Raw genomic sequence first — 12,092 nt, 5'->3', positions numbered from 1 at the left:
TAAGGGTAAAACGGGGCGGTGCGGGGCGCAGGGGAAAGCGGCACTCGGTGCTGCAGGGGCCCGCTGAGGGGAGAGGGGCGTATCTGCCGTGAGATGACGGGACCCCAGCGGGGAGGACGCTGAAGACCATTTTATGAGCAAGTGTAAAAGACTTAAGGAGATGATGAGAATGTGTACGAAGCACAAATTAAAAGCCTACAAGAATTTCACACTTTAATTCAAACGTTCAATTTTCTCATGGAAGGAAATTTCATCTCTCCCACTTTGACACAAAACATAACCCAATAAGGTGTTATGCTATCAGTGACTCTAGAAAAAATAAGATTATAATGTCTTAAAGCATACTCTTCCACAGCAAGCAAACTGTTAACAGTTTACAGAAAGGAAATAAATAATTATCCCATTAGAGCAGTCCATACACTGTTTTAGCACAGTTCTTGTTTTGCAGCATTTCAATTTATAAAACTGAGCAGACATGCCAGTCTAATACAATACAGAATGTCAACATCCAAACACAGACAGAATTTACAGATAGTGGATAATGACCAGCAGCACACAATTCAAAGCTGGAAGTTTAAAATGCACTCACATGATACACACTGACCCAGCACACACAAAAAAAGACTACATTTTGATTAGGAGAAAAAAAAATAAATCAAACTTTTATTGATGCAATACTAGTTCCAGTTCCCCCCCGCTCATTTATCAAGAACTGAAGCAGTCTGGGAGAATTTCCCAGTATTTGCCATGTACAGGTAAGATATTTGAGGACTCAAAAGGCATCTTGAAAAATATCCCTCTTAACTTAGTGGAATGGATAATAGGAAGCTGACACTCTAGACACTGCCTGTAAGCATTCAAATTCCGCTAGCTGCCTGCACAACAGAATGTGAAAGATGCTGGTGAAATTCATTCCCTGACAGTCCAAATCTCAAAATATGTACAGCTCAGTTAATGAGTACTACCAGTATGAAGCTCTGCTCCTGCCTGGAATCAAAAGGCAAATGAGTATTTTAGACACTCAGTATCAAGCTCCCACTGAACTACAAATTGAGCTTTTGCTAACTCTTCTGATTTAAAGGCCAAGGAAATACAAAGGCCTTTTCAACAGAAAGACTACATTAAACCAGAAGCCTTGCCTCAGCTGCAGCAATCTTTCTAGGATTCAAAAGCCAGTGCACTAAGCTACTGCCAAACAGAAATATACCTAGCTTCAAGCCAACCCTGCCTGCATCATTTCTGAATGGCACTCAAGCAACCAAGTTTCCTAGGCAACCTCAAAAGAAGTGATCCATTTTACACAATCCTATAGTGAAGAGCTTCAACACTTACTACATGTTCTGACTTGGCTCATTCCAATTGTGTAGTTCACAAACGTAAAAAAAACATGCCACAGTTGAGAAGATGGGCAAAATTCAATTTCTGATTAACAGATTTTTTTGTAACTTGTTTTCTTATTTTAAACATTCACACGATAATACATTTTCTATTTCAAACAGTAAACATGCCATCACACTTGTGCAAAAACTAAACAAAGCATATTGAGGCACAAAGAAGCCAGAAGTAATTCAAGTAACAGTCAGAAAGTAATTTGAAAGATGCAGTTTTCCTAAATCATAGAGGTCTTTTACACTATACTAAAAATAAACCAATTTTCCCATCCACACAAATTAAACAGCTGACTTGCCTATATATACATACCAAGAAATGAGATTACCGGTTTATTTTTTAGGGTAATTTTTCATAAAAGATGTCTATTTTCTATAAAAACTAGTCCTTGAATGCTTGAAAACTATGTACCTACCAGATAAGCAATTATTATTTAAGATAAATTCGTTTTTTAAAAAATAAAAATATACAAGTTTCTCTATACTACCTAATGGCAGCTAAAATATAATTTTACAGTGAACTGGTCATACAAAGAAAAATATTTTAAACTTTCTCTATAGATAATTTCAATTAAAAACAACAAACCAAATATTTCATATTTTAAATGAACTGGTCAATAGGTTAAGAAAGAAAAATAGTGTTAGAACACTGCAGACACTCCTGCTGACACACAGGGAATAATTACAACTTTTGGTCTTTGTTACAAATGCTGTAAAGTGTTTCTATGAAAAAAAACAATGTTCCCTCCATCTCCAAGAAAGTAAAACAGTAAGCCACTTAAAAAAAAAAGGAAAGAAGAAGTGTTTTAAGAGGCATTTCTTTTAGCTTGCATGATATAGCCTTTGGACTTGATAATTCCTCTGCTTTTAACAATTACTGAATACCGGAGAAGCCATAAAGGAATCCACTCATGTACTTTCGTGTTCTGGATGCTTTCCTGAAGAACTTCTTGGAAACTTGCTTCACAAAGTAATTCTGAAGTTAAAAAAGGATATTCATGCTTTAAATAATGTCATGTAAACAGCTGCAAAAAGCAACAAACATACAGTAAAAGAAGCCTTTTCCTACAGACAAAAATCTTAAGCAGTGCCAAGTGCTCCACAGATCCACTCTTCTGGAATGCACATAGTGTAAAAGCAGATGAATATTACAGAAGAAGTCTTCAGGGCACTTTTTTTTTTTTTTTTGCAATATTAAGTATTTCCCACAAAACTAATTAACTGAGAGTATCAAATGGAGCTGATCAGCAGATCCATAAGAGGAAAAAAATAAAATTAAATTTGAGAAGCTAGCTAGACAAACCAGAGGTGAGTAAAGCATAAGGATGAAATCAGCAAATCTCTCATAACTAGGCTGATAATAGCCACAAGTTCAGAAAGCATTAAGAAAAATAGGCTTAAATGCCACAAAGCAGAAAAGGAAGGCAAGTACAAATCCTAGTTTCCTCTGGGAAGTCAGTCAAGGGAACAAACTCTTTGACGATGAGTGTTCCCAACAGATAGTCTCCATACTTTTCAGCTGACCATTACAGATAAGTTAAGCTTAGCCAACAATGCATAAGGGAATCATTCCTTGCTTTGTTTTCTATACAAATCCTCTTCTTCATTTCATGACTCTCAATAGAAAGCATTTACTAAACTGCAGATTGCACTTTGGACTTCATAAGACATAGAAACTGTCAGATGGAATGGCAATTCATCTTGTATGCTGCCAGATCAGTGCTGATATGTGCTCCAACACTGGTGAAATTCATTAGCTGTGACAGTGGTTATAACATGTGCTTCACAAATACTTTTTTTTCTTTGAGCAGTGAATGGGATGAAAGGAGAAGGAAAGTTATGATCATAATGAATAGCTGATCATAAGGAAGAATGTAGGGAAGGAATGAACTAAGTATTGTTTAGGACTTCTCGCTTACAATTCCAGCAAGATATTTAAGGCATCATTACAACAAAGAAGATTAGATGATGTTTGAGAGAAACTAATATAATATCCCAGAACATTCTAGGGAGCTGGTAACTCAAAGTTCCAGAGTCTAAAGGAAAGTCTCCAAGTCCTTCAATCATTTAATAAACGAATCTCTGCAAGAAACAAGTAAAAAATTTACACCAACTCTTTTTGTAATAATGTTATTTTAAGAAGTCACTACTTTGAAATAATCCTGCTTAAAATGTATTCATTTTTTATATCTAACATTACCAAACTACTCAAAAATCAACTCACCATCAACATTTCTATGCAAGCTATTTCACAGACAAGTTCTGGGCGAGTGGACTTTCATTTGTCATTTACTGGCCTTCAGAAATACAGCTGTAATTTCATTATGTTTCACTGAAATAAGCTCATTTTTCAACACATGTAGTACAAATTTCTTAGTTTGTTCTTCTATTTATTTTATCTGATTAAAATGATTTCAAGAAAACTATCCAAGGTTGGAAGACTGCCTTTTCCCTCTTATCTTGAAGCAAAAGCAATAACTTAATAGAAATACTTTATAGAGTCGAAACTTTCAGAATACTTTGCTCAGGATTCAAATATAATGAAGTCTGAAGTTCAGAGAAAGATTATACCTGATTTGGTATTGATTAAATGCATTTAGAAATCTTCTGTTAACTTATCTGGCAAAGCCTTACCTTTTGGGTCATTGTGAGTTAACAGCTGTATATCAAACTGTTTTGCAAATGCTGTGAGATCAGGTGGCATCACACAACAGGAAGCTAGGTTCACCTGATTACTACTTGGTTTCACCTGAAAGTAACAGAACACTTTTATGAGAATAAAAATACTAATGTACTTATTTTAGTTGTTTCCCCCATGCCCTCTATTACAACACAAATTTTGCTTTCAACAATTTGCCTTTAACCATTGTTTTGAGGTCTGAACAAGACTAATTAATTCTGCATGATGATGAACAGGCAACTCCTACATACTGCAATTTCCTGCAGCACAGAGCCCAAAACAAGAATAGGATCTAACTTAAGGTGCTGCCACAGCAAGATGTGTCCTAACACATTTGGCCTGTCTGCTGTGCTTCCTGAACAGCAGCAGATGATAGTGAAAATATTATATGGGTGTTAGTTTGAAAAAGACTTTAAAAAATTCCAAATAATTTTTGTTAAGGATTTATAATTTGTATTTTTACATGCCTTCAGGGAAGTGCCTGGATCAGATTAAGTTAACAGGGACTCTTCCACTGACCCTCTGCTCATCACAAACTGCAACCATGTTCATCATGCAGGGGGTCATTAATGCCTTCAATTTTCCTCCTCTCAGTATGCACAAAATAGTGAAAAGCACAGATCCCAGCTCTCAGCAGGACTTCTTATATGGATACAGTGTGTTCACATACCATAAAAGAAATACCTTAAGAGAAGTATTCAAAGAACTAAAAAGGAAACAGTAAATCTACAAGCTTATATGAGCACGGGAACATACCAGTACAGACCTCCACCACTTAAATGTTACAAGAGGCAATTAGTCACACTGGACAATAAAATATTGTGCCACTTGATTCATACCCTGTCCTCCTCTTTACATTTAAGCTTCACGCTCATACAGCATTTTTGTAAGGGGAAATTCCTCCATTTGTAACACAGCTTAATGTGAAAACAGCTATGTTTTCACAGTCACTGGAATAAATCTGAAGGTTGAAGAGTACTGTTTATATCCCTTTCTAAAAGTAAGAGCATTTAAAACTTAAGCCTTAACTACTTCAAAGAACCTGATACTGAACAGACCTGTGGTTTCCAGCCTTTGCTGGCCTGTACATAAGAACACCGAACAACTGACAATCACACTTTGAGCCTCCCCTACCTTGAACAATGTTGTGACCATCCATAAGATGCTGAAAATAACAGGGCTAATTAATATTTTGTATATAAATCCATTTATAAGAAAAGTTTCCAAGAAGTTGATGTGGCAGCCAACAAAACAGTTACCCTGCCCTAGAAATGCTACAAGTAGGAAGTTTGTTCTCACCTGTGCCCACAGATACAACTGCTCTAACAGTGTTTTATCTAGGTCAGAGGTACCTATGGCAACAATCTTTTTGTTTTGTACTAGATTTTCAAGTTCTTGCCAATAAGGTTGCAAATACTCCAAGGAGAGGGTAGTTCCATCTTCAACGGGAGGTGGAGCAATAATGACGGAGTCTAACTGAGCAACTCCAAGGGCAGAACATGCTGAGGGAAAAGAACAGAGAGACTGCAAAATCTTTTGTGAGACACAAACATAAGCAGTATGACTTTTCAAATTCAGCAAAAACCCACACCTCTTGCTTCACTCTGCTAGCTTCCCATTCACCATTTGAAAATCTTGAGTCTATCAGCAGTCAAGGATAGTAACACAATGTTTTTAGTAAAGAATCAAACATACAGTTGAAGGTCAAGCTTCAATTGTAGGGTGGGTGAACCCAAACAGCAAAAAACCCACCACCAAACAAAAATGTGAAGCTTTTTTTTTTCCTTTTTAATGTTAAAAAGGTATATTACCCTGAAGACAGTGGTGTCATACAATTCTTGGTTGCTTCACTCTCAATTTCTTTCAAAATTCCTAGCTTTCACCCTGAACTATAGCCCAAGTACAGAGCATGGACTAGGAGAACTATTTGATATATGTGATGATTTAGATGAAAAGCACACCAAATATGGAGATTTAAATTGCCAGAGAGAAGTAGCAAGTCTTGGAGTGTCACTGAGCTTTAGGAAAGACACAAGTCATGAGGCCTCTTCTGCACAGCAAAAAGATTAAAACCAAGTCACTAAATAAATTATTGTCTTCCAGAGAAGGATTCTATGAATGTATTTTAACAAATGGTACTACAACTTACAAAAGAGGATATTAACTGAGGTATCAATAGAAAAAAAAAAAAAAAAAGGTATCTGAACCACTGTTCTTTGGTAACCCTTTATGCCCAACTATGCTTCCAAAGTGGTAAAGTGCAGTGTTGCTCACAATTACTGCTACCTTAAACTAACAAATCTTTACATATCACTATAGCCATTTTATTCTATTTTCAACAAGGCTTAACTATTTCATCAGCTGCTTGCAATATTGTTTTAGTTCCTACATAATCTCTGAAATATGGCTCAGCTAGTAGCAAAGTTCATCACATTAAAAACAACTGGCAACTAAAAACCAGTAAGTATTGTAGAATCATTACTGAAACTTCACATGCTATTCACTGCTTAACAAATTCTGTGTGAAAGGATAAAAACTTGCTCCAACTTGGGAGCAAAGAATCAGATTTGAGTTTGTGGACCCAAGGTTACAGCAATCCCCATTTAATAAGTTTACTGACTGAACTAACATGTAAATAGATCTGATTACCTAAGTCCCTCTTCAGAGAACAACGGGATATACTTGTCACAGTCACTAAATACATGTCTTAGATAAAAAAGGTTCTAAATATATTTCTAAATATTCAAGTAAAAAGGAAACTTTACCAGAAATTTGAATTTCACACTTACCCATGTCAACAGCATCTCTGATTGATGAAGAGTTTGATCCAATGATGAAAAGTTTTGCTATTTTCAAAGAAACTGGAATCAATATCTAAACAAGCCAGCTATTAAATATAAAGCTATTTACTTTTGCTATATACACAACTTACAAGTTCAAGGGTAAAGGGTTCTTAGAATATACACCAATTACTTCAAAAATTGGAAAAAACCCCTCCTGAAAGGTGACTGCCCAAAAAAGACACTGTTCTCTTAAATTTCAAAGCTGTTATACAGTCTCAGAACAAGAAATCATCCAGCTAGATGATCCAATAAGCTGTAAAGCTAGGATTTAAGCATCAAGACACTAAGTAGTAACCATAACAACCTGTATAAAGACCCCAAACATAACAGTACAAACAGACCTCTTCACAACTTACTGAGACTCAAAATGTACTAGTGTTAGTTTGGACTGCCTCCTTCAAGTTCATCATATTCAACCTGGAAAAATTATGCAAATAAATGTGCTTCCAATGCTATTTCTTAATTACAGTATTATCTGTAATATTTTGCTTCAGAAAAGTAAAAGATTCACAAAATAAATTTAAAATGTCCTCAAGGGATACAAGTTAAACTAGAAAAATGCTGAGCTGCTTTAGAACCTGAAATATGAATTCAAGTCTTTCTTAGCCAACTTCTACATTACCCAAAGTACGACAGTGTGCACTGATGTCATTTGACTTTGCAATTACAAAACACAGTGGAAAAAATATACATATATTAACATCTTATCAATAACTGCATATAAAACCTTTTTATGCCACCAGATTTTTGACTATGTTCTTACCTGATACTTTCAGCTCATCCCTTTCTTCAGGATTTATTTTTTCTATAGCTTGAGCTACAGTACACTCCAGAACCTCCGTTATTTCCTGTAGTAAGTACATGAGACTTAGGAACAACTTGCCAAGAGGAGACAGTAAGTTTCTGAAGTAATTTTTAGTAATGAAAAAAAAAAGTCTCATAGCAGTTAAGAACAAAAATAGTATAAACATGCAGTGACAGAAAGTAATGCAATGCTTCTTGATCTCTGAGGGGAGGACAGGAAAATAAAGGTCTATGAAAGGTCCTATACACCCCTAAAATAAAAAATACTAATCATTTGTAAGAATTACTGGAGTAAGATTTAGTAGTTTTCTGACCTTCTGATGTGAATAGATTGCTGTGCCAATTCAAACTGCCTTGCTTTAAAAAAAAAAAAAAAAAAAAAGGCCTCATGCCCAGCTGAAAAAAACCTCACTATCAGAATGAGTGAAACATCTTTGCATAGAAGTATTTTGTAATTTCAATGAAGCCTAACACAAAATACGGTAAAACACAGATTTAAAACAATAATTTTGAAACTAAAAATTAGGAAAGTTTCAGAGATTTCATCCTCTGTCCTCAATTAAGACCAGGCTGACATCTCATGTCAGTTGGTACAAGGTGACTTTTAACGCTTTACCTACATGAGATTTTGTATTATACATATATACCATCCCACCGCCAACCAAGAACTCTGTGGTAATTTTTGCTGCCCTACCAAAAAAATCCTCAAGTGAGTCTTCAAGTTATTCCATACAGTCAACGCTGTAAACAAAAGTGTTATTGTAATTACTGGAAACCAATAGAATTGATCAAAGAATTTTGAAATACGCATTTTTAACATGTTTTAACAGTAAAACCATGCTTACACTAAATAATTAACTTTAAATGGATCACTACATCTTACAGAGACAAATGTTTATGTTCTCTCCTTGACCAATCATTAGATCTTCCACAAATCATTCAGCAGTAACTGCCTCACCACACTCTAGTGGGGAAAGCAGCAATGTGCAGCTGATGCCACCATTACACAAGAACTGGTAACAAAACCCAAAGAAACCATTAGGAGTCTGTTGTGTGTGGGGGGTTTATTTATTTATTTTTTTAAAATTTTTTTTTCCCAATGAAGCACAATAATGTTCCACAGAGCAACGTATTTAGTGGGAACCCATTACTGCTTTGCTGAATTTCAGAAGCAGTAGTGAAAGAGAAGCAGGCAAATACACCAAGATCTTGATGTCAGATGCCCATGACTGTGGTTTTAAGAATTACATGGAAGTCTTTAGCTATTAAAGGAAAAACTGCCATTTCTGCATCTTCAGAAATATTTGAGACAACCAAGGCTATGCTCCAAAGTTCCCCACCAAATGGGATGATCTTCAGCTATCTAGTTTATCATCTCCATAGTTTAGATAATTCTCCATTGAGTTTTTACAAGCATGCTAGCAAACTTCTAAGGTACATTTTTTTTTGGTGATCACCCCAACAATTAACCTGAAATCTTACAGCCCAGGACTTTTATTTTGCTAAGAATTGTCTTCTTTGCCAAGAACAGGATTCTTCACTGTGGTATTTCTTAACCTCTCCAAATCTACTAAATATTAAAAAAAGGGGGGCGGGGGGTTGAGAAATACTCTCAAGATATATGAAGCTGCAGATACTTTTACAGACACTTAATAGATTCATTTCTGGTTTAAAGGTGTAACCAACTACATATTTCTCTGTTTTCATGTGTAACATGGATAACATGCATAAAACCTCTCCTACCTGGTTAAGATCTTGTCCAATCTTTGAGCTCCATTCAGTCAGCGTTTTCTGAATGCAGTCCCGCACCTACAAAATATTTTTTCATACTGAAATGAAGGTACATTACAGCACAGACACACAATGACTCAGACCTGTAGGGCAGACGAGCAGGCTAACTAACAATACCATTCCCTCAACCACAGCAGATACTTCCTTCATAGCTTCCATCTGAAACTTGTTCAAACTAGTTTCCTTACATGTTTTCCTCTCCTCTCTCACAAAGACTGTTAGCAGTAATACAAGTAATGTACTTCATTTACTTCTCAGACCAATGCCATCTTCGCAGGCAAGAACAATGCTAACAAGCAAGAACTAGGGTGTGGGGTGGGTTGGTTATTTTGCACAGAGACTCAAGTTAAAATGTAGTCAAATAGCATATGTGCTGTGGCAATGTTAGAAGTGAGACTATACAATCAGTCACTAAGTACTCATTATGTTAATCACTTCTCTTTCAAAGATGCATCTGACCCTTCTCATTTACTGCCTACCTATTCCACGGTACCAAACCACTAATGCTTTTAAGTCTGTCATTACTGAAGAGGGAACCTTCAAGTCCTGTCTCACATTTGCTTTTTTCCTGCATCCAGAGATGCAAAATAAACTTGACTAGGATTCTGGTACAGGATTTTCTTTACTATAGTGAGGCATAACTATTAAGTCTAAATCAACTAATTAACTGTATATTGTACCAGTGCTTCAGCTGTACCAATGCTCTAGCTTCCCTCTGATACATCTCAGGAGTTGTTACCCGCAGGCTAAGTAAATGTACTGTCAAGACTGGTACCTGGCACAGGTAGGAGCACTTTCATAAGCTGCTGCTTTATTTCAATTTTAGCAATATATTTTGTATCTATGTGGATACCTACTTTTTGTACCATGAAATAGCAATTTCCTGTGACACCTAACATAAGTTCAGGGAGCAAATAATACCATGCACAAACTAGAAGCCAACCTCCCCCCATAAAACTGGATATCACAAAGTTTAAGACATAATACAGCAACAATATTTTGTGAACATAAATGTTATACATTCTTTTCCAGTCATTTAAAATGGCATGAAAAAAAAATAACAGCCAAAAGGCAACAATTGACCTTCCTCCTCCCTTGCACCCCTGCTCCCCGCCCCCCCCCAATATCCACAATGCTAGAACTCTTCAGCCTATTTTGATGCAACTTTTAACGCTATCTTTTCCTTTCTGAGGGGAAGTGGGATGGTGCTAAATATGTATATTCTATATATTGCTACTTTGCAAATCTCAAACTTTTTATTTCTACTGCACTTAGTATGCACACGCCTCTGCCTCCAAAGTGCAACACTCCTTTGCCCTCAACTCGTGTGAGGTGCAGCACACTTGACTGCTTTGACCAGCTTTTCCAAATACAGTTACATCCCAAAACTCCTCCCAAAACATGTGAGGGTTCATTGTTTGCAAAATTTTAGCTTACATCCTGTCACTGAGAGCTATACACAGATTGACTACACCAAATAGAGTTGAGAGCAAATTTATTTCTCATAATTAATGCCAATTATTTGCTTTTGGAATTCCAGCAATTCTGTAAAGCAGGCAGACAGATGTTTAGATGTAGATTTCTCTGTAAACAAATTATTTAAATGCCTTAACTGATTAGTTATGCACACTGGCCACTCTCTATTTAACAACCCTCCAGTAACTACTCACACAAGGGTGCCCATTATGCTACAGCTATCTCTTTGATACAGAATCTAGCCCTACCTCACACAGATCACAGAATACTGTAATAAGCAACCAGGTCAAATAAAGAAGTTATTACCACATGGCAACTAAATAAAAGTATGATGAATTCTTCCTTCTTATTACATCATCCTCTCAGTCACCTTTCTCACCATTTGTGCATGGCTAATGTGTAATCAGCCAATTTCTAGAGTATAAACAGTGCCACTACATACCAATAACCAGCCAAAACAACAGTTCTTCTGATGACCATTTCAGACCGTGTCATGATGAGACAGCAAGTACAGTGGGGCTTTAAAGCTCATGGCCACAGGATCTCCAGCCGTTTTATCGGGACTATTTTAAGTGTCGACACATACAGCTAAATGTAATAAAGTAGTTCATAAAAAGGATTTTTTTTCAAATTTTTAACAAAGAATGACAGCTATACTCATTCAAGAGCACAACAATGAGCAATGTTCCTGAGACTTGTCACCATCAAGAAATTATTAAAATTAATTTCAGGTTAGAAAAGAGCATTTTCATCATTTGTAATGCAAGCTTATACCCATTCATATCTTTCTCTTGCTAAAGAGGTATTAGGGATCTCCTTTGCCATTACAGACAGTGCTTGGACTCGTGAGCAGTTTAATTCTTCATTCCCCGAGAGCAGAACCACGGTCAGAGCACTGGCACAGGATGCCCCGAGAGGCTGTGGAGTCTCCATCTCTGGAGATGTTCAAAACCCGCCTGGACATTTCCTGTGCCACCTGCTGTAGGGAACCTGCTTTGGCAGGGGTCGGACTCGCTGATCTCCTGAGGCCCCTTCCAACCCGCCCGTCCTGTGATTCTGTCAGGTTTCTTCAGAGCCTCAAACACAGCGAGTGCTCCCACGGGCACGGGG

The 12,092-nt window shown here is 36.6% G+C and overlaps 1 protein-coding gene across 1 annotated transcript; it reads right to left on the bottom strand.

Moving 5' to 3' along the window:
- Window positions 1-2,019: 2,019 nt before the first annotated feature.
- On the bottom strand, window positions 2,020-11,915 carry GCLM (glutamate-cysteine ligase modifier subunit). Its single transcript, XM_010162325.1, has 7 exons — window positions 11,757-11,915; window positions 9,459-9,524; window positions 7,675-7,759; window positions 6,858-6,914; window positions 5,368-5,570; window positions 4,023-4,137; window positions 2,020-2,364 (listed from the first exon to the last, which is right to left on the bottom strand). The coding sequence occupies exons 1-7, from the start codon at window positions 11,913-11,915 to the stop codon at window positions 2,195-2,197; spliced, it is 855 nt and encodes a 284-aa protein (XP_010160627.1). The 3' UTR covers window positions 2,020-2,194.
- Between the last annotated feature and the right edge of the window lie 177 nt (window positions 11,916-12,092).

This window comes from Antrostomus carolinensis, unplaced genomic scaffold (assembly GCF_000700745.2).
Source record: "Antrostomus carolinensis isolate BGI_N321 unplaced genomic scaffold, ASM70074v2 scaffold29302, whole genome shotgun sequence".
NCBI classification, from domain to species: Eukaryota; Metazoa; Chordata; class Aves; order Caprimulgiformes; family Caprimulgidae; genus Antrostomus; species Antrostomus carolinensis.
This window is presented reverse-complemented; position numbering and strand designations above follow the sequence as displayed.

Coding starts and splice junctions, on each gene's coding strand:
- GCLM (XM_010162325.1), bottom strand. CDS start 11,915: ATGGAGACTCCACAGCCTCTCGGGGCATCCTGTGCCAGTGCTCTGACC. Junction 7,760..9,458: donor TTGGACAAGATCTTAACCAG/GTAGGAGAGGTT, acceptor TACTTACTACAG/GAAATAACGGAGGTTCTGGA. Junction 4,138..5,367: donor AGTTGTATCTGTGGGCACAG/GTGAGAACAAAC, acceptor TGTTACTTTCAG/GTGAAACCAAGTAGTAATCA.